At 46.3% G+C, this 23,722-nt stretch overlaps 1 protein-coding gene across 1 annotated transcript in view; it reads left to right on the top strand.

Annotated features, from left to right (window-relative positions):
- The window catches only part of LOC119458696 (5'-nucleotidase domain-containing protein 1), a 45,599-nt gene extending 28,359 nt beyond the window's left edge, over positions 1 to 17,240 (top strand). Inside the window, exon 4 of the mRNA XM_037720556.2 lies at positions 15,472 to 17,240. Within this exon, the coding sequence (XP_037576484.1) occupies positions 15,472 to 15,972 (501 nt within the window). The 3' untranslated portion in view covers positions 15,973 to 17,240. The remainder of the gene's footprint in view (positions 1 to 15,471) is intronic.
- The last annotated feature ends 6,482 nt before the right edge of the window (positions 17,241 to 23,722 follow it).

Raw genomic sequence — 23,722 nt, 5'->3', positions numbered from 1 at the left:
CTTGGTGCCGCAGCTAAACGTCGCCTCCCTTCCCTCCCCCTCCCCCCCTCCCCCACGGCCTCTAGCGCGTCGGAAGAAGGTGCGTTTGCTCTACATATATGGTGATTGTAAAGGAGGAAAGAGACGCCTACTTCTGCAGCCCTTAAGGGAGCACGGCGCAGAACGCACGTTTGTTCTCTGCCGTGCGTTCACTCCCCGTGAAAGCGCGCGTCCCTCGCGCCCTTTCACTCGCACATACAGCGTTCGGCGCGCGGCGACGATTTCATCTTCATTGACATCATACTGAACCTCACGGCGACGGCGACGGCACAAATCTGCTTTTGAGTATCCATATAATTGCTATCGCAATAAAATCTTAGGACTAACGTTAAGAGACAGGAAGAGAGCGGTGTGGACCAGAGAATTAATGGGGATAGCCGATATTCTAGTTGACATTAAGTGGAAGAAATGTAGCTGGGCAGGCCATGTAATGGGATGGATAATCGGTGAACCATTAGGGTTACAGAATGGATACCAAGAGAAGGGAAGCGCAGTCGAGGTCGGCAGAAAACCTGATGGGATGATGAAGTTAGGAAATTTGCAGGCGCAAGTTGGAATACGCTAGCGCAAGACAGGGGTAATTGGAGATCGCAGGGAGAGGCCTTCGTCCTGCAGTGTACATAAAATATAGCTGATGATGATGATGATGATGAGAGCATAATATTAAGTCTAAGAGATTGGCAGTATTCTTTGAAATTCGTGTTGGTTCAGATACTAGCTGAATAAAAAAAAATAAAGAGCAAATATCAAGAAATTTTACACCTTGAAGAATATGGGTAACAACGCAGTGGATCAGCGTTCCAAATTATGTTTGGGAAGTTCAATATAACGGTGCTGTGGGACGCAGCACAAAAAGTGTGTTAAGTGCATCATGAAGTTTGGCAGTGAAAGAAGGCGGGTAAGAGGGAGGGCGGTAGCAAACAGTGAAAATAAATTTTTGGTGACCTAGGTCAATGCAGGCACACACTAGTTCTAGGTCGCTGTGAAAGTTAACGTGATGACAAGGTAAAGCTTTCAAAATCGCAAGCAGCAGTACGCCTCCACCATGGCCAACCGTGCGATCAGAACGGAAGGTACAAAAACAAGATGTGTCGAAAATTTCGGAGTCGTACACCTGAGGATGCAACCATGTTTCAGTTGGACCAATAATACCAGCACCGCAGTTGGCGACGAGCGAGTTAAATGTGTCACGCTTGTTAATCGCACTTCTTACGTTAGCTAGAAGCACTGGGACATGTGCTGACGAAGCAATGCCACTGCCCCTCGTGTTGTTCCTACATAGCAAAAGGACTGCATGAAGTGACAGCTGAAGCTGGAAAATCAGGAAGTGTGCACTCAGTTTGGTTAACGCTTTCACTCAGTGGGTCGTACAAGAAGGATTGGCTGCCAATGAAAAGCTTATTAAATCGTTTCTGAAATGGGGGAGATTTCGGCTGGGCGCTTATCAGTTTTTTTCCTGGCGTGCCTTGCCGCCATGCCGTGTGAGGAGTCCTCAGACACAGAAATGTTGTTAGCTTTCAGCTTGCTGCGCGAGGAAAGTGTGGTTTCCTTGACCTTAAAGTTCGTTAATTTCATTAGGACGGGGCAGCACTTACTGCGTGGAAATGCCCCGATACAATGCACGCGTTCAACTGAGTTTGGTGGCAGATCACTTCCCATCACAGACAACAAGGTAGTGATTGTTTTCTTTTCAGCTTGCAGCCATGATTCACGATAGTCAAGTATGCCATAAAAAATTAGATTGTTACGCCTTGACCTGTCCTCCAGGTAATCTAGACCTGGAAGGGTGACCTGCTGTTTTTTCCAAGTCTGTTGAAGTTTGACCAAATCACTAGAAGCTTTGTCTAGTGTTCCAGATTTTTTTCCAAGTGATTCAAGATGGCGGTAAATGTCAGCTAGCTTGCTTTCAATACCTTGTTGGCTTGTTTTGACATCCTTAACGACTGTTTGTAACTCAGCCTGGCTTTTGGCAAGTTCGCCTGTTGTCTACTTGATGTCTTTTAGCATTTGTAGGACAGCACTAATTTCTTTGGACTGAAGCTCAATAACGTTGTTAGAAGCAAGGGAATATTGGCTTGATTTTTGAGGTTTTGGAGGACCTGGCTTTTCCTTAACATGGCCACATTGTAACAGCAGCAGCGTCAGTGCAATCACGCACAGTATCAAACAAAACAAGTGGGTAGGGGAGCAGCAATAGGGAGCAATTGTCACTGCGTTTAGCGTACAAATCCAAATCGTTTCACACCTTAGGAGTGAAGAAGTTATGCATATTGTTATGATCCAGTTGTTCTGGAGGTATAGAAAAAGATGCTGAAGTGTAGAGCGGACAAGAGGAGGACGAAGTGAAGTCTATCGGCCACCATTTTTGTTGTTGCTGCCCCACGTTTACCCTCCTTGTACATAGTGTAAATAAATAAACCCCCTTTTCTCTAAGATCTCCCCGTAACATCTTGGTGGAGTTGCCGGTTACATCACGAGCACATCACAGCAGACGTCTTGTGGCCCATTCGACCATGTCGATTGAGAGGCCCGCTGATTCGGCTTCGGCTACCACAACACCTATTGTCTTGAACCAACTCCGAGACCCTGGCCCCTTCTCCAGCACTGACACCATGGATGTTGAAGACTGGCTAATCGTATACGACTGAGCCAGCAAGAACAACCGGTGGGACCCGGCTATAATGCTGGCTAACATCATCTATTACCTCAAGGGAACGGCCCGTGTCTGGTTCCAAACGCTCGAGGAGGAATTGACCAGTTGGAAAACCTGCCAGCAAAAATTGCAGGAACTCTTTGGAAAGCCAGTTGGGCGCCAGCGAGCCACCAAGAAGGGCCTTTCGTGCTGGGCTCAAACATCTACTCATAGGCGGGTCGATGACAAGATGCCCAAAGCTGATAAAGTTAGCCACATTCTCAAAGGCATCGCCGATGATGCCTTTAATTTACTTGTATATAAGGAGTGCTCAACCGTCGACGACGTTATAAGAGAGTGCAGATGATTTGAAGAAGTAAAGAGCCATCGTGTTTCGCAACAATTTGTGCGGCTCCCTAAAGGCTGTTTCACATGGTGCGCTTTTGCACTGCGATTTTCGCAGATGCGAAATTCGCAACGGCCGTTTCGCATGGTGCGATGTGAACAATGCGACTGATGCTACGCTCAGGGTTGCTTGCTGCCAGATTTTGTCGCACACGCCGCATAAATTCGTTTAATGTAATGAAAAAGACGTGCGCGTTATAATGTAATTGACCTCTCTTTATTAGGACCAAATAATACGTACGTTTTGTAATTTAAAAACGCTTCAAAGTTTCATTTGTTTTGGAGTGCGCAACAGCAGTTTGTGAAGTTCAATACGAGGAGAAATGGCGGACGTAAACAGCTGTTCGCAGGTGGTCGTTCAGCGTTGTGTGCTGTCTCGTGTGTGTTTTATGCCTGTGTCGTTCTTCCTGCGGTTAAACAAATTACAAGAGGACCTATCAACAAGCCCCTATAGCTGTTGTCATCGCATATGCAGTATTCGGAATGCGGCTGCAGCGAAGTCATCATGTCAACGCAGAGACCCTCGCGCTACCCGTGATTAATGTCAGCTTCTGAAAAACGGATGTGTGTGTATTGCTCGTGATTGCGCATTAGCGGTTCCTGCTCCTAGCAACATTGTTGCACCAAACTTAGCAGCAAGCACCAACCCAAAAGCTCACGTCTGCCCCTGAACAAAGCCGCAAATGATATGTGTGTAATTACTGAACGTGCAATGGAATTTGTGTTGTGAACGTTTATCTTAGCGCCAGCCTGGCTCGTCCGTCTCGGGGCCTGTGCTGTAATTATTCATATAAGTGCTCTATGAATATTTCGAAAGGCATAAAAGCCGACACCACATTTTTTTTTAGGAGCTGTAGTCACTTGTGTACGTAGTATCGTATCATTCTGGCAGACATGGGCGTCGTCTATTTTCTCATCCTGTTTCTCGCGCTGTTAGTGTGCTGTGAATCTGTATCAAGAAGCTTAAGTTAATATGCTGCAGTACGTAGCGCAGCCGCGTAGCCACATGGCTAACATTAAAATACCGTGTTAGGAGTACGTTTGTTTAATAACAAAATCGAACGCTAAAATTTTCTAATTATGGTGGCAAGTGTAAGGTAAGAAGCTATTGAAACTATCCGCTAATGGCATGCGTGTGCTTCTACATGCTTCAGCACGTTATCCTTAAAGTGAGGCTGAATACCCCTGATAACCAAAAACCTATGCAACTGGAGCAGGTGCTATGATTCCTTTCCTGGAAATGAAAGCCAGCATCCCAGTCTGTTAAGCTAGTCATGTACTTAACCTGTATTAGACCAATGTTAGAGCATGCTAACTGGAGTCATTTCAAACTAGGTTATTTGACCAAAATAAGAAAGTGCAAGGAAAGTGTCAAGGTACAGTCTAATCTGGTATTCCCGAACCGATTGTATTAGCAAAACTTTATGCCTCCCGGAATTGCCTGCATTAACCCAATGCTGAAAACAGGGGAAGCTGATTGAAAAGCTGCTAGAATCTCAATAACAGACTACTTATGTTCTGAGAGAAAGTGGGGGGCACTGACAGTATCTCTAATCTTTTGTATGAGCCTTCACCTTGAACGAAAATGGAATAAAAATATTTACCTTTGCAAGCCTCAGAATCCAAACATTCTCAAAATTTTGAGGAGCCACATTAAATTTTTGAGATATAGACAATAAAAAGTGTGCCTAAGTACAAGTGCACACTGAACACACTTGAGTGGTTGAGTGGCCAGCTGCGAATGCAAAAGCGTCCCTAGCTGCTACCTCGAGGTAACTGCTAGGTTGCACGTGTGCACGGTGGAAGAAGATAGGTGCTCTGATGGCGGGCCCGCGCTGGGGCGAGAGAGCGGCCATTTCGTGTGACCGGAAGTGAGCGCCGCTGTTAGGGGCAGCACGTGTTCAGGAGGCCTTGGAGCAGCAACACAAAAGTGGATAATTTACGACCTCCGTGAGCATTTAAACACCCATACCCAAAGATATGCAATTTTTCGTTATTTAGACACCAAATCCTGAGCAGGTAGAAGGTTTCATGCCACTTACAGTCAAAATACCGTTATTTCGAACACGAGAGAGATGCGTCGTCTGCTCGAGCAGACGGCGCGCCGTGTCGGAGTCAATCGGAATGTCGGCAGAAATATAAAGGGACGTTCCTCCAACCAAGTAGAGTCGTTTTAAGCAGGCTAACGACATATATTCGTCGAAATAAAGCATTTCTGCCACGCGTGTCCATAAAAGCGTCAGCAAAGCGAGCGAAAAAGTGGCCCCCAAAACAGGTGCTGCCCCTTGCGGCAGCGGCGTGCGTAGAGTCGCACTAAGTGGCCGCGCCTCGCACTGCCGTCTGTTCACCTTCCTTTTTACACCGTGCACGTGTGTTTCTCCTATAGCCCATGTACCTGGCAAGGGGAATGGTTATACGTAGTCCTGTGCTTTTTCTTTTTTTTTTCAATAGGTGGTGGCTAGCTGATTCCATCTGTTTATGTATTTATCATTTGTGTGCATCTTTTGTGCATGTGTTTGTGTCATGTTCTGATTGTTATACGTGCAGTGATGCAAGCATCTTTTTTTTAATATATTGCACTACAGTCATTTATTCAACTTTGTGTTGAAATGTACAAAATGTGGCCACCCAGTAATGGCTAGGACAGCCAGCAAGATTGTCAAAAAATATGATGCAGATCCAATGCACTTGCTTGAATCGACATGAGGCGAAGCTGTCACGAAACGGTCAGTTAAACTCTAGAAAACTAACTGCAGTGTTTACAGTTGTCCTTATTTCACCCGATGCAACACGTACTCATAGACAATGTTTGCTTATTCACCGCACAGGTCACATAATGTAATGTATACATAGTACGGTGAACTCACTCAAATGTCGGCTCACTAAGACTTCGAACTAACCGTGAGTCTGAGTTCGTTTGAGCCTGACTGAGTAGAATTTTGGTGAATACGAGTAAGAGCAAGCTCAGTTGAGTAAACTTTTAGTGAATATTGTCATGTGATAGTCAGGGAAAGCTCATCCAAGTATAATTTTAGTGAATATGAGTCAAAGCAAGCTTGGCAAGTAGATTTTTGGTGAATATGACTCCGTGCAAGCTCACCTGAGTAGAATTTTGATGAATATAAGTCAGAGAAAGCTTGGCTAAGTAGATATTTGGTGAATATGACTCGCTGCAAGCTTGCCTGAGTAGAATCTTTGTGAATATTAGTCAGATCAAGCTCGGCCAAGTATAATTTTGGTGAATATGAGTCAGAGCAAGCTCGGATAAGTAGAATTTTGGTGAATATGACTCTGAGCAAGCTCGATTGAGTAATGATGGGATATGGTTATACGAGTTTATGCGGTAATACATGTAAGTGCAGACTCATTAGCAACATTGCCTCCATCTTGATGGGCAATACCTAGGCCTCGTGATGAGCCTGCACACTTTATGAGCTGTGGACATGCAAGAACCACCCACACATGAAAAGATACTATCATTCACACGAAGGAATGCAACCAGCTGACTTCACTGCACAATTTTGATCTGCTTTTGTTTAATGTGTTATCTACTACTGTCGTTCGATATCCGCATCAGCTTCCCACTCTCGCATGAAGAAAGTATACAGAAAGCCAAACTAAAGATGCAGAATTGCGAACGTGCGTACATTGACTCGTGAGAAACTATGCATGCATGCAAAAGAATAGAAAAATGGCTGAAAAAGTATAGAAATAACGTTTATAGTCACCTTTGCAGAATCTGAAAGTTCGCGCGGTACTTCATGCAACCAAAAACTGCACAATTTGTTGCTCTACCTGGCTTGTCTTGGATTGGCGTCGACAGCGAAAAGGATGGCGAAGACATCGTTTTTAGCAAAAGCTAGATGTACTAATTCCATAAGCATTTCTCGTATTAAGAAACTTTGGAACTAGTTTTTATTACAAATGCTTTTATAAATGATGGTGTTGGGTCATTCTGACGTCGCGGAATTGCACCGTGTCGGCTTGGGCCGCTTCTGTCGGTATTAAGGTTCGCCTGGGTTGACAGGACTTATAGAAATGATAATGCAACATGGAAAGAGGAAACAACAACAAAATCAGCGCATATGTTGTTAAGTGCGAAGATCGGGCTGATAGCTGCTGGTAGGCATGCAGATTGTGCTGGATACGCGGCGATGAACTTCCTGCTGTCTGAGTAACCGGTATTGCCTGCTCTTTTGTAGTTGACCGGAATGTTGATGTTATGACTGTGCTGGATTGTATTTCTATGCGGCTGAAAGCACGCTCCTGCATGATGTGCCGATTCATTCTGCCTTACGCATGTGTATGGAACCACGTGTCGTTGACGTCACGCTGGTTCTACTTAAACTGCTGTGGAAATAAAGACGGGCTTTTTCGCCTGCAGGCGAGTTGGACGACAGTCGGCTCAGACTTTCGCCGATCATGCACTGATAGCGGCAGGCACCGCTACGACATGGTGTCAGAAGTGATGCAATCCACCCACTTTTAAAAGCGATTCGAAAAGGTCGATCGAGACGTCGTCAGAAAAGGAGGCTGCAATGGCCACTGCATCGCCGCCGGGCTTTCAGCAGCCGTCACCGCTGGACTTCGACACTACCTCGGAGTGGCCGGCGTGGATACTGCACTTCGACGACTATCGCTATGCATCGGGTATGAACGAGCGCTCAGAAGAGGCACAAGTACGCACTCTGCTTTATACCATGGGCCGACAAGCAAGGGACATCTTCGCCACCTTCAATCTTTCTGCAGAAGATTCGAAAAAATTTGAGCAGGTCAAGAAGAAGTTCGATGATTACTTTATCAAGGAGAGCAACGTTGTCTACGAGAGCGCTTGCTTTCACAAGCGGCACCAGATGCCTGGCGAGTCAATTGACCAGTTTATGACTGCTTTACACGTCTTGGCAGACAAATGCGACTTCGGAGAATTCAAGCAGCGCCTCATCAGGGACCGGTTCGTCGTGGGCCTGCGGGATGAAAAACTTTCCGAGTCGCTCCAAATGGATCCCAAGCTGTCTCTCGCAACTGCCCTGGCGAAGGCCCGCCTAAAAGAGACCGTTCAGCAGCAGCAAGAAGAACTTCGAAACTCCAACGAAGTCCACGACTACACACCGTGCAACCCATGTGAGGACGTCAACGTTGACGCAGTGGGCTACCACAGGAAACCGCAACGCAGCAAGGAAACACGGTTGACATCAGCTCGTTCCGACGGACCATGCATCTTCTGCGGAGGCAACTCGCACCCAAGGACAGCCTGCCCAGCGAGGGACCAGAGGTGCTTCAACTGCGGCTTAAAGGGACACATCGGCAAGGTGTGCCTCAAAGGGACTTCTCCAGGCTACCAGCGAAAGGTACGAGTGTTGTCTGTACAAAAGGACACTGGGGAGGTTTTTTTGGGCCCGGTCGAGGCGCCTGGCGCCAAAGCGCGTTACGTTCAGGTATTACTTAACTTGGTGCCTGTTTTCGCAAAGGTCGACTCAGGCGCAGAAGTGTCCGTAATTCCAGCATTGTTTCCTGGACTTCCCACGAGCTTGGAAAAGGCCGACAAGGTCTTGACAGGTGCTAGCGGTGACCGCCTAAATGTTCTGGGCAAGTTTCAGGCGGATATATTTTGGAGGGGACAAACTTCGCGCCAAACGTGTTATGTGGTCAGTCCTTTGCGTCATGTACTGCTCGGTTTGCCAGCTCTCGAAGCGTTGGGAGTCATCGAGTTCGTTGACTCTGTGGCTCACAAGGAACCCAACTATGAAGTTTTGTGCCCTCAAGTTTTCAACAACTTAGGCACTATGCCCGGGGAGTATACAATAAGGCTTAAACCAGACGCTGTTCCATATGCAATAAGCGCACCACGCAGGATTCCTATACCACTTCAGCAGCCTGTAAAACGAGAACTTGATAAGATGGAACAAATGGGCATCATTCGTAAAGTCGAAGAGCCAACAGAGTGGTGTGCCGGCATTGTGCCTGTACAAAAACACTCAGGAGATGTAAGGATATGTGTAGACCTTACGCAGTTGAACAAGTTTGTCTTAAGAGAAAGATACACATTGCCTACTGTCGACCAAGCACTGGGCTCACTTGCCGGTGGAAAATGGTTTTCCAAATTGGACGCGAATTCCGGCTTCCATCAGGTGCGACTTAGTAAGGCCTCAGAAGAGCTGACCACGTTCATTACGCCGTTTGGGCAGTACTGCTTCACTAAGTTGCCGTTCGGGATTACATCAGCTCCAGAGTATTTTCAAAGAATGTCTGAAATCCTTACCAGCCTTCCTGGCGTCGTCAACCTGATGGACGATTTTCTCATATTTGGTGACAGCAAAGCACAACATGACTCTAGGCTATCAAGCGTCTTAGCTAAGCTGGCCCAGTCTAACGTTACCCTAAACAAAGCAAAGTGAGTGTTCGGTGTTCGAAGTATAAGATTTCTGGGCCACTTACTAAGCGAGGAAGGCATACAGCCGGATCCGGCCAAACTCAGGGCCATTAAAGAGCTGAAAGCACCCTCTGATATATCGCAATTACGCAGTGTTCTGGGCATGGCCAACCATCTAGGCCGTTTTCTGCCGAACTTGGTGCAAACCACTGCCCCGCTACGGGTGCTTTTACAGAAAGAGACCGAATGGGCTTGGGGTCCTGCTCAGAACACGGCTTTTGAAAGCTTGAAATCTATTATCTGCTCGGCAAAGTGCATGGCTATGTACGATCCACGCCTTCCCACGATTCTTTCGGCAGACGCCTCGTCTTATGGTCTCGGTGCCGTCCTTTTCCAGAAACAACGCAATGGCGAGCGCCGACCGATAGCGTTTGCTTCAAGGTCACTGACCAAAACCGAGCAACGCTATGCACAATTGGAAAAGGAGGCACTAGCATTAACATGGGCTGCCGAAAGGTTCGATGAATACTTAAGAGGTATTGAGGTGGTGCTTGAAACGGACCACAAACCTCTTGTTTCGTTGCTTGGTAAAATGCCTATTGATGTGTTGCCGCCAAGGGTACAGCGCTTCAGAATGCGGATGATGAGGTATCACTTTCATATTGTGTACGTTCCCAGTAAAAGCTTGATAACGGCGGACGCTCTTTCACGAGCACCGACGAAAGCAGATAAAGTCGCCGGTGAACTGACCGTCTCGGAAGTGTCGTCTTTCATCAAAACATGTGTGCAAGGGCTTCAAATGGATGACAATTTTGTTAACAGAATGCGCAATGCGCAAAAAACGGACGTCGTTTGTCAAGCCTTGCTTAAGTTGTGTCGCCAAGGCTGGCCGGAAAAACCAAAGCTTCCCTGTCACTTAGTTCCGTACTGGCAGGAACGAGCACTAATTTCCAAAGGCAATGGCATGCTGCTAAAGGGGACCAGACTGGTGGTACCTCAGTGCCTAAGAAATGAAGTACTAAAAAAGCTACATGATAGGCATCAGGGAATCTCAAGGACTAGAGCTTTGGCAAAAGAATTGGTCTGGTGGCCAGGCCTCGGCGAACAACTTGCGCGGCAAGTGAAAGAATGTGTTACTTGTGCACGCTTTGTCACCCAGAACTCGGAGCCATTGATTTCAACCCCAACGCCAAGTTTCCCGTGGGAACGAGTTGGGGTCGATTTGTGCTTTATTAACAACTGTCATTATCTTGTCGTGGTCGACTACCTGTCACGGTATCCGGAAGTAGCTCTCCTTCCCTCACCAAAAACTGGTGCGGTGATAGAAAGACTAAAAAGCACTTTTGCACGCCATGGCATCCCGGAGACCGTAGTGACAGACAATGGACCACAATTTTCTTGTACAGAGTTTCAGAGGTTTGCACATGATTATGGCTTTGGTCACGTCACTGCTAGCCCTAGGTACCCTCAGGCTAATGGGGAAGTAGAACGTATGGTGCAAACAATTAAGCGCCTGATACTTAAATCTAAGGACCCGTACTTGGCTCTGCTTGCCTACAGGGCGACCCCAGGCATTCTTGGCTCTAGTCCGGCTGAAATCCTCATGGGCCGGCGTCTTAGGACAAGAGTTCCAATGGCGCCACAGCTGCGTGGTCCAATGCAGCCACCGCTGCTTAATCTTGGGGCCAAAGACAGTGCCAACAAGATTTTACAAGCACGGTACTACAACAGGCGCCACAGAACCCGGGAACTGAATAAACTAAGAGCAGGTGATTCCGTTTGGGTAACAGACATGAAGACCAGAGCAACGGTGCTAGCAACAGCCGCTACACCGCGGTCCTACATAATACACACCCAGGAAGGGAGTACGCTCCGGCGTAACCGACGAATGCTGAACCGCTTGCCAGAACAGAGGAAGGCCGAAGGCAGCTACGAGTTTCCAAATGAAAGCGATACAGCTGAATTGGTTTCTATGGAAAGGGAATCGCCCGCTATCTTAACAGCTTCGTTGCCTTTAGCTTCAGGGGCTATGATTTCAACTTCAGTACCTTCTGCTACAGTAACTGTGACCAAGTCTGGCAGAGTGGTTAAGCGACCAGTTCGCTACGGGATTGATGAATAAGGTTTTGTTCGTGGTCGATTGCCACTAATGTTTCTTGCTTTTTGTTCATGCGCAAGTGTTCTAAATGCCACACATGAAAACCACTTCTATTTTGCGAAAGGGGGGGATGTGCTGGATTGTATTTCTATGCGGCTGAAAGCACGCTCCTGCATGATGTGCCGATTCATTCTGCCTGACGCATGTGTATGGAACCACGTGTCGTTGAGGTCACGCTGGTTCTACTTAAACTGCTGTGGAAATAAAGACGGGTCTTTTTCGCCTGCCGGTGACTTGGACGACAGTCGCCTCAGTCTTTCGCCGATCACACACTGATAGCAGCGGGCACCGCTACGACAATGACGACAGGTTTGTCCACGCTGCATCGAGCATCACCATCTTCGGTAGCGGTGTCATCGAAAATGCAGATCTGCCGCTCCCGACGAAATCCAGGTGCTTGAAGGGCGGTGCAAATCCAGAGGTGCGCATCAGGGATGGGTGACAGGCAATCCTGTCATGTTCACCTGACCAAGCACGATATTGCAGCGGGACTGCCAGGGAAGTCGTCACTGAGGCTGGAAGCAACAGGCACACGAATGCGCGCTGAAACACCTGCATGACAGAGTGAATGGATTAGCCGTCTGCGTCTGTGCACAGCCGCCAAGCCCACCTTAATGGCAGATTTGGAATAAAAAGTCGCAGTTTCGCCCAAAAGTCAAAGCATCGATTCCAATAGCACATTCGTAGACAGCTATACGAAGTAAGGATTGTAGTTTTATCGGCCGTATAAACTTGTAAACATTGGCTTACTTAATTAACAAGCATGGTGTCACGCACACACAGGCAAACGTGACCACATCTCACTCGATGACTGTGGAGACTCACTGTCTAAACGCTGGAGTGAGAAAGCGCGGCAGCAGCAGTGAGCGAATTGACCTTCGTGCTGCCTCTCGCTTCAACGCAAACTAAGCGGCGAAAACACAGCGTGCGTGAAGCTATGAACACTCGCACTCTGTCTGTCCCATCGCAGACCACTTTCAAGATAGGGCCCATGCTGCCGCGCCAAACACAACCGCCGCCGCCGCAGAACGCCCCCTCTCTCCCTCAATTCCCCACACGGTGCCTTGCACGCAATCGAAGACTGTGCGCTTTCTCCCCGTTTTCCTCCCTTATGCGCACGAGATTGAGCCGCCAACCGCGCACGATTTCACTCACACATACAGCACGCGATGACAATGTTATCGCTCCTGGACTTTATACGGCACATCACGGCGAAGATGACGACAGAGATGCGCCTGGACTGTCCATATGATTGCTCTTGCAACACAGACATATTGGGATAGTTTTACGTTATATCACCCAGGGTTGATTGCGGCTTTCTGGGTATGCGGTGACATATCGTGACCCAGAAATTATGATAGCACATTGATTGGACGCATAATTTGAGAACATTTTCTGCTATCATCATGAGCATCAGCGCGGGAATATAAAGTTCGATTGTAGTTCCACTGATGCTTTCGGCATTACAGAAAAACATGCGCCGTGCCGCTGCTCGACCCACTCTTCCATATTCTAATATGCTATAGCTACAAAGCGTGCTTCTAGCATGCACTTTGTGTTGGGTTATTCTCTGTTTCATCATGGTTTCGAAGTGCACTGCCATATTCCATTATTCCACCAAAATTCAGACTGGCCTGCTCCAAACTGCTCCAAAATGAAATTTACTCTGTTGCAAGCTGCTCCAAAATGCAGTTTTGTCTGGGCCAAGCTGCTCCAACACGCAATTTTACTTGCTCCAAAAATTGCTCCAAAATGACTTTGGGCAGTCTCACCCCTGTATAGGCCATATAATAAACTGCTCGCGAAGCACCACTATACTCACTGCTGTCTCCATGTCATTGATAGTGTTGCACACCCGCCGTGGTAGTGTAGTGGCTTTGATGTGGCACTGCTATACCCGAGGGCATGAGATCAAATTCTGACCATGGCGGCCACATTTCAATGGGGGCAAAATGTAGAAACGCCCATGTACCGTGCTCTGGGTGCATGTTAAAGACAGGTGGTCAAAATTAATTTAGTTCCCCACTCTGGCATGCCTCATAATCATATTGTGGTTTGGCACGTAAAACTGCCGATTTTAATTTTAAAAAATAATGATATTGCACTTCAGGTCATTACTAGGTCTCTTCTTTTTTTCGGCTCCTAGTCGCTTGGAAGAACTGGACAAAAAAAAATTAAATTATGGGGTTTTACGTGCCAAAACCATGATCTGATGATGAGGCACGCTGTAGTGGGGAACTCCGGAAATTTGGACCACCTGGGGTTCTTTAACGTGCTCCTAAATCTAAGTACACGGGTGTTGTCCCATTTTGCCCCCACCGAAATGCGGCCGCTGTGGCCGGGATTCGATCCCGCGACCTCGTTCTCAGAAGAACTCGACAACATAACAGTGCTCATGATTAATGAGTCCTGAATATAACTGCCATGTATTCTCATGCCAGGTGCCTATGTAGGTCGGGGAAATCGCAAATGTTGCTGGCAGTTTCAGGATTCTTGCTGTTAATTTGGACATGTCGGGAGCATCAACTAACTTCAGTACTGCAATTCTGCTAAACTAACTATTAATCAGAATCTTAGTTAAAGTACTCCAAAATTTTTCCGGAAAACCACATATTTGTTATTATAGCAAAATTTATGTCATGCTGGTACAAATTAAGTGTGAAAAAAAGAAAAAAAACTTACCTCTGCTGAGCCACCTTTAAAAATTGCCTGTTATCTTTGCTGAAACATCTGGTACATGCTGAAGGCATGTGGTAAGCTAGTTGGTCGACATGTAACTTTGATGTGAAAAGGAAGCACAAGAGTTCAGCAGAAGAATAAGGGGAGCTGAGGGCATTGATTTTTTGTTAGTAACGACTCTATACACAAAACAGACCATTAAGCTGGAGAAAGCATAGGAGAAGGTAATTGTTTTGTTTAATTGCAATGTAGAAATAATAATTTCCCCCTTTTCTGGTTCCTTGTCGTCTTCAAGTGGTTGTAACTAGCAGAGAGGGAATACCACATGAACAGGTGCTTATGTGGGAAGTGCCTGTCTTGTCTAATGTTTGTTGTCTACCATCGTCACACTTTTTATATAGTAGTCATAGATGAACTAATGTGCCTTTCTGTTGTCTGGCCACTTTGCAGATCTAGTCATTTTCAAATTATCATGAGCTTACTACCAGACGTGGTTTGCTGACACTGAGCCATGGAGTGCTAATTTTGTGTGATATACTCTGCTCTGTTTCATACATAGCAGGCAACTGTGTGGAAGTTATGCGAGTAGTGCAGTCATAAACTCCTCACATTGGCATTGTAGCTGTTTTCGATGTGTGACACTTTCTACAGAATAAGTAGTTGGTAGTTATTACAAGTTATTACATGCTACTATTACTACTATAATTATACTATTTGTAGTTATTACTACAACTTGTACATGCAAGTTTATGTCAAACAGCATATTATTTGTGCATATTCGTACTTGCAGTATGTGGTGTATTATGTTTTGGTCACGAGTGCAAGTGATGTGTTATGGCCGCTGGTTGCAGAAGGATCTCACTCCTCTTATTTGGCGGTAAATCGGTTCACATCTTTGATGCTTTTTATGTAATGAGTACATCAAATTTTGTGACTGAGAAGTATGGAACTTAATTTGCAGGTCATATTACATGACCTACTTTACTGGGTTTTTTTCATCTCGCTCTGTTTTTGGGTCATGGATATGAGCACTGAAAGCGAACAAGGCTTCGTAGCGTTGCCTGCCGCATGCAAAACGGTGTATAGTGCACCATATTTGAGCACAGCTTCACATCTCGTGCACCTATGAACTGTGGACAACACTGCAGTGTCACTCAAATTGGTCTGCTTTTGTGCAAATTTTTGCAGGTTGTTGAAGAAGATGGCTCAGAGAGGCCCCTCGCCCTTGGTGAGCAGCTGTGTGCAGGTGTTGTATATTGTGGTGGAAACTGGACAACCCTGTGTGAACGCTGGCTTGGCTGCCGTCGCGCACTCTATGTCGGCGACTCATTGGTGGATGACATTGTTGCTTCACAAGGCTGCTGTGAAAGTGTAGCTATTCTTGAAGAACTTGCTGTTGAAGCTGCTTCATCGGAATTTACAGTGCACGATGGAATTGAATACCTTCTGTCTGATGTGTGGGGCTCAGTATTTGCATCGCCACAGGGTCCAAGCTATCTGACAAAGGCTGTTTGTGGGGCAGCAAAGTTGGCAGTGCCAGATGTGGTGCAGCTGGCCAAGTTGACGCAAAGCACAAGAATCCCAGCCTTTGATGGCACTGTGGGTCTTTCTGGTTTCTATCCAAGACCGCCAGAATCATTGGTTACTCTGCTTGCATGTTCGTCTGCGGAGAAAAGTAGGCGACATTGAGTGGACTAGAAAATGCTGTTTTCTGTACTAGCCGGCATGACCTGTCTAGACCTGATGTCACATAAGATCAGAAAATGCAATGTGCAAGCACACTTTTCTCAGCGCGTAGTCTTGTTGCTAAAAATTTCAAAGCTAATTAGCTGATTTTCAAATTTGTGCTAATGTACCTTTGGCATACTAGCAACAAAAGATAAAGAATAGGCTGTAGTAATTCTTTGACTGAAATTAGCTGAATGTTTTTTTTTACTTCCTAGTAGTAGTATAGTACTAGTAATTGTTTATTGAAAAAACTGTGGCTCCAATCCACGCTGTGAAGGTGGTTGAACAGAGAAGCTGTAAACGACACCCACAACGATTCCCCATTGAATTAACGCACATGGCTCTACAAAGAGTGAAACCGGAGACAAGTGAAATGCACTTAAACAACCTTTATTACTTCACAATGACATTACATTCACGCTGTTCTTCTGGCGTCTTTACTAGCTACCCATGGTAGCCTGGAATAAACTAAATGAGTTGCTAGACGTTATTAGCATACATTATATGGCTTGCACTTCACACGAGGGTTCTGAATGACGTCAACCTCTTTAGAAGCAGCTGCAAACCTAATCTTTACCGGAACGCGTCGGAGGGTGTTCCCATTATTCAAACGCGCCTTATCTATCATGTGGTTTTGATGCCTGTTTTGTGGTTTTTCTTTTGAGAACAAGTGCTGAGCTGTATGCTGGGAAACGATCATTTTTTCATTTAACTCCCTCAGCAATTTGGCCATTATGGACGCCTTTCTTACTGTTTTAGTTTTTATTAGTTATTACAGTTAGCGCGAGTTGTCGTATGCTCGGATTGAGCGGTGAATTAAATTTTATGCGTAAGTGTCAAATGACCCATTGAGCGAAATGCAGCTCCACGAACGTGAAACCTGGGGAGGTGCGAAGCATGTAGTGATGCACCGCTAATGTACCCATACTGCCTTAAGCAATGGCTCATAATCCCGTAAACGCAGCCTCCCCATTAAGACGACAGAAGAGAAGTGAAACTCTACGCTGGAAACGCAGCCAGCTGTGGAAGCCTTGGCACGAGCGCATGCCGAGAGCGAGCTCGAGCCGCTTGCTTACCGTGACATTTTTTGCTTACGCCGACACGAAACTTTCCTTGACTGGTAGAGGTGTACAGCTTCGCTGTAATAAATCAAGGAAAAGGAAGGGAAGGAAATTATTGCTGACCACACTGTAACTGTTTAGCACAGTCTGCTGATCCCTGAACGGCAGTTGGCAGTGGATGGATGGGGGGTAGGGGAGTAAAAGGGCAGGAAGAGAGGATAGAACAAAGGAGGTAACTAGTTTTTTATTGATTGCTTGCTTTCCACAAATACAGTAGAACGTCGTTCATACGTTCTGGCAAAAAAACGCGAGAAGGAAACGTTCTAACCAAGAGAACGCACGATCCGAAGTAACTAAAAAATTGGACAGACTCAACTGCAGTTGACATATATGTCACTCGAATCTATGCGCACGAGGCACGAGATGCCGACACGCGTCGAGACGGCTTCGGCGGCCCGAGGCACGTACATCTTGTTCGGTTTCATCCAGCGCCACCGCGCTCTGGCAACGCTGTGCACCGGCATCCGGCGCCCCTAGGAAACTTCCGGTATAGGGTGCCTCGATGCCCAGCGCCGCCGTCCAGGGTGGAGACAACCCCGCTGGCGCCGCCATATTGAGTCACACGAGCTGAGACTCAGCTACGCTTGCGTTCATAATTAGTGTTACTCGCGGCGCACTTCCAAGTGCTTTGCCTTGATGAGGATTTTTTATCGGTATCGCATCTGCACATCTTTATAACCAATAGCCGTTAACTCGTCGAAGGTCCAAGACGTAAATGTATGGCGCCGGGAACATGCCCCAAGTTGCCTAATTCAATTTACATTTAACGTCGTGTGTATGTTTGAAATACGCACTATTTTTTTTTGCGCTTCGATGCTTGGTATATAAGGTTTGCGACCCCCTGTGTGTGGAAGTTTTTCTTTTTCGCTGTTGTATTTTGTTTTACACGTCACACCTCCTTTACCGTAGCCAGCCACTCGCGCACAGCGGTTAGTTTCCCTTGCGTTGCACGTGCTCTTCGAGTTCGTTGCAATTATTTGACGATATCTATGCGCAATTTTGCTTTTTTTTGCCCACATAACTGTGTGCTGACAGGATTAAGCTGGTGTAAAAATAACTGCGATGTGAAAATAAGGTTTAGTTAGTGCTGTAGAGAAAAATGTAACGTAACTTGTCTGTGTCAATCTTGCGTAGTACACATAAGAAACCAAACGATGCACAAAATACATTTACTTAGTAATGTCTAGTACAGTCAATCATGAAACATGAAAAATTATATGTACTGTGTGGCGCCTGAAGGTTATGTTTAAAGACGAGATAAAAAAAAATTCGCAAGGTAGGCTCGACACACAATTCGGGATAGTGAGAGTTTTTTTTTATTTATTCATTACAAAGGGGGGGGGGGGTTCAAGTGAGTACATCAACCTTATTACACCCAATATAAATCGAAAACAAAAATGCAAACAAGAAAACGCAACCGCGGGTAATATTAATCAAGATATCCAGCCAGAATACATCAGCTACCATCGAATACGTCGCATCAGCCAAACACATCGATGGCGAGTACAAAACATTTTATAAATAACCATTAGAACACTGATAACTACATTTAAAAAAAATAAACAACACTGCATACATATCGCGTACAAAAACCGTAAATGAAACTAAGACAGTCAAGTACAGATTAGCAATGTTTTTCACTTCAAAAATATAGTCCATGATGATGTAGGGCTGTTGACTTTAACAGACGGCGCCCATCCTGTCGATTTACCTCGTACTGGTCCTCTTCAAAGTGTTTCTAAGTACAAGTAAAACAACAAAAGTGATTATTGATATGAAAAGTTGCCTTGTAAATACAGAGAACCCATTACAGTGCTTAAAAATAAATTTTCGCAGAAGTAATGCTGTATTACCTCGCTTCACATGTTTCGAAGAAATGCACAGGCTACAACAGACACCATGCCAGAAAGAGCCCAAACATTTTGGTCCCATGATGCCCCTTAACTCTACTACACCTGGGCATACCGTGTACAGGCATTTAAAGACCGTCACAGTACCCACTACGATCGGGAATGAGCACAAATGACCATCGGCTTATGAGCACCACGCTACAAATATATTCGATCGTCTAAAAAATCAGCTATATAACGTAACAACCTGAGATCCGCAAGATATCTGCTGAGAATAGAGAAAATCACAATGCTTCGCTTGCCACGTACACAACAGCTGCTCTCCCCAGAAGAAGCACTGCGTTCTTTAGTCCCAAATAACCAGTAGCGAAAAAAGAAACTGAGGGGAAAAAAAAAAGAAACAAGAGACACACGATGTGTGCTTCCCGTGAAAAAGTAAAATAGGTGGTTTACATGACGATTTGTAGCTAATGTAAGGCTATTTCGCGGCGAAGCATTTTCGTCAGTTCTTAAAATAAGGGTACTACTCGCATAGACTGCGCTGATCAAAACGGCAAAAGCCTATGCGACGCGCGCTCGCAAACCATAGGCTACTCAGCATCGGTGCAGTGCTTAGTTCGTGAGCGAACGTAGGTACGTGAGCGAGGATCAGAGAATACTTTCTTATTTATGAAAAACACGATGCGATAGTCTTAGACTTTCTTGACACTTACCTCGCAAATGTAGGAGCTATCCGTTGCCTTCCAGTGATACCGCTTTACTTGGGCTTCCCATCTCTTCCTTCGCTCTGGGTCCCGGGGGAAGCGTAAACAACGAAGCCCTTTACGTGTCGATCCGGTGCACTTGGGAACACAACAGCCCGTCATGTCGACTCGATGCACTTGACAAGCTTGTCATTCATGCGGCTGAACACTGTCCAGCAAGTAGAAGCGTGAGCGAAGCATCCGCGCGCACTGTGTCTCGAACTAAGCACCGGCACCAAGCACTCGCAACCGCTCGCTGTGACTCAAGATGGCGTCGCAGCGAGAAAGCGGCGACGCCATGCGGCGCGTAATCCCGGGTCAGCTCAGGTGGGCGGCGGGGACAGCGCGGAGACTCAGGCAGAGGCATGCCATGAGAGCAGGAAGGGACGCCTAGGGGCCGTTGAACAGCAGGCGAGAGCCGGCGGCAACACGGCGGTTCCACAACTCTACAGCGAGGTAGTGCGGCAGGCTTCGGGTGGGAAGGGACGAACGGCAGGGAGCACATCGTCACGTGTCAGTGGCGCACGGCGGGTGGAGAACCAGCTAGCGCGAACTGGAGGACGACAATTGCAGGCGGGAGGCAAACGTGTAGAGTGAAGGGTCCTAGTGGTGGGGGACTCCAACGTAGCTAGGGTTAAGGAGGGCGTCCTTACAACAGTGAAGGCAGACGGGCGGGTGAGGGTGGAGGCCCAGTCCAGGAAGTGCATGGTTGACGCAATGGCAAAAGCTCAGAAGGCGGTATCGGACAACCTCGAGCATGAACATCTGGTCGTTATCCATGCTGGTCTCAACGATGTGCTGAAGGGAAGGAGCCAGAACCTAAACGGACAGTTAGAGGTTGGGTTGCGTAAACTCAGAGAAACCTCTGCGAATGTGCATGTGACCATATGCACAATCCCACATGTCCGGGGCCAGGCTAGCGGGATGGAATAGAGGGTGCTTGAGGCTAACCGGGTCATTAGAGGTCTGAGCAGACCACTTGGGTACGGCATAATGGAGGTAAACCGGGAAGTGTACGAGTCTGGCTCCCACCCTTTTGCACAGGATGGCATTCACTACAGTGGTGCCACGGGCGGGAGCGTAGGTAGTAGGATAGGGCGCCAAGCTACGGCTTTTTTGGGGGGACCCAGAGCCCTAAGACCACCAGTGTAGACGAAGACGGACCCAGAGAGGCCCCAGGATTCAAGAAACATAGAATCGGTAGGAGAAGAAATAGACGTAAGCACCAGGGGCAAGGTCATTCTGACATAGGGTACATTAACATGCAAGGTGGCAGGAATAGGCTGAAGTGGGAGGAGATAGACGAGCAACTAAGGCAAGAAAAGCTGATGGTATACGGGTTTGTGGAGACACATCTTAGGGACATGGAGCAACCTCCCTGTAATTCTGACTATGCATGGGAATAGTATTGCAATAGAACAGAGGGCAGCAGAAAAGGGGGTGGAATTGGTGCATTCATTCATAAAAGTATGAACTGGCAAAGGGTCAAACAGGAATGCAAGGAGCATTTATGGCTAAAAGGGAAAGTTGCAGGAGAGCAGACACTCCTTGGCTTTGTATACCTGTGGACAGGAGCAAATGCCAAAGAGGAAAACAAAAAAATGCTGGAATGCATATCAAGTGACATTAATGAGCTAGGAAAAGGGTGCGAGATTATTATACTAGGAGATATGAACGCACACATAGAAGACATGGACGGGTACACAGACTCAACAGGCAACATGATGCTGGATATGTGTGAAATGCATGACTTAGTTGTATGCAACAGTACTGAGAAGTGTGAAGGGCACATAACATGGGAGGTAGGGAGCCTGCAGTCGACGATAGATTATGCACTAATGTCACATAGGATGCACGATAGGCTAAATGTAATGAGCATGGATGAATATGGCTCCAGAAGTCTAGGTAGTGATCACAAACGTATTAAGGTGAGTTTTAGAAGGGAAATGAAAGTAGGTAGGAGGCAAGATGAACAACCAGGTGGGATATTTTACTCGGAAAAGCAGCTTGAAATAGCAACCCAGCAAATTGAGGAAGTAATTTCAGAGGATACAAAAACAGAATGGACATATGCAAATTTAACAGGACTATTTGAGCTAGAGCTTACTAAGGTACGAGTCAGGACAAAAGGGAACAGAAGACGTAAACCCAAGAGCTGGTGGGATGAGGAGGTTAAGAAGGCCATAGAGAAACGTCAGGAAGCATCCAGGGAACACAGATATTCAAAGCAGAGGGGTGAACCAGAAGCTGATGTAGGCAGAAAATGGAATAACTTCTTAAACTGTAGAAGGGAAGCATCCAATTTGATCAATGAGACGATCAGAAGAAAGGGGAGCCAATGGTTGTCAGAAGTAAACAAAAAGGATAGAAAAGCAGCGAAGAAATTTTGGAAACATCTCAACTCCTTGAGTAATAAGACTAGCCTAGAGCAGAGGTTTATAGTTACAGCTCAAGGTGTTCGACTAGAGGGAGATGAGGCAATGGAACATATAAGAACAATGATGACAGAAAAATTTAAAGAACGAAACATAGCATGTGCTCAATCAGGTGAGGATGGACTAGTCAGTGCAGTGGCTCCACTGGCACAAAGCGAGTGAGAAAGGGAAGAGAAGAGGGTTCCTAGTAGCACGTCGACAGGTCCTGATGGCATCCCAATTATGTTGATAAAGACATTGGGCCCAAAATCTAAGAAAGCATTAAGAGAGGCAGTGAGCAAAATGATAATGGACGGTAAAGCCCCCGACGGGTGGAGACTGAGCATGATATATAAGGGAAAGGGGGACAAAGCCGACATAAACAACTACTGTCCCATAACAGTGACGTCAGTGGTTTACAGGGTGGTGATGCAGATTGTAAAGGACAGACTGCAGGCATGGGTGGAGAGCGAGGAGGTGCTGGGGGAACTACAAAATGGGTTCCGAAAACAAAGAAGGTTAGAAGATAATCTGTTCTCATTGACACAGTGTATTGAAATAGCAGAAAAGGAACACAGGCCCCTATGGCTTGCCTTTCTGGATATCAAGGGAGCCTATGACAGTGTAATCCAAAGGATTTGTGGGACATACTGGGCACTCTAGAGGTGAAAGATGGAGTAAGAAATCTTTTAAAAGATATCTATAAAAGTAACAAGGTGCTTATAAAATGGGAAAACAAGGTATCTGGGCCTATAGAGATACAGCAGGGGCTTAGGCAGGGGTGCCCTCTGTCACCTCTGTTGTTCATGCTGTATTTACAAGGATTAGAGAAAAAATTAGAGAGGAGCGGACTTGGCTTCAACCTTTCCTATTTCAAGCAAGGAGAATGGATTAAACAGTCATTACCAGGACTGATGTATGCGGATGACATTGTACTTATGGCTGACAGCAAGGAAGACTTGCAGAGATTAATGGACATCTGTGGTAAAGAGGGAGATAGCTTAGGTTTGAAGTTTAGTAAAGAAAAATCGGCAGTCATGACTTTTAATGATAATCAGGGCAGCGAGCATAGGATACAGGAGGTTACGCTGGAGGTGGTGGATAAGTACAAATATCTTGGAGTGTGGATAAACAATGGGGCTGAGTACCTAACGGAACATAAAAAATATGTGACGGCTAAAGGTAGCAGAAATGCAGCTGTGATGAAAAATAGGGCACTGTGGAATTACAATAGGTACGAAGTGGTGAGAGGGATTTGGAAAGGGGTGATGGTCCCTAGTTTGACTTTCGGCAATGCGGTCCTGTGTATGAGATCAGAGGTTCGAGCAAGGTTGGAAGTTAAGCAGCGAGGGGTAGGTAGACTGGCTCTGGGAGCACACGGAAATACACCAAATCAGGGGGTACAGGGTGACATGGGATGGACGTCATTCGAGGGCAGGGAAGCCAGCAGCAAGATAGAATTTGAGGAGCGATTGAGAGAGATGGCAGAAAAGCGGTGGGCAAGGAGAGTTTTCAGTTATTTGTACATGAGGAATGTTGATACAAAATGGAGGAAGCTGACCAGAAAACTGTCAATCAAATAT

The sequence above is a fragment of the Dermacentor silvarum genome, chromosome 7 (genome assembly GCF_013339745.2).
Source record: "Dermacentor silvarum isolate Dsil-2018 chromosome 7, BIME_Dsil_1.4, whole genome shotgun sequence".
Classification (NCBI taxonomy): Eukaryota; Metazoa; Arthropoda; class Arachnida; order Ixodida; family Ixodidae; genus Dermacentor; species Dermacentor silvarum.
This window is presented reverse-complemented; position numbering and strand designations above follow the sequence as displayed.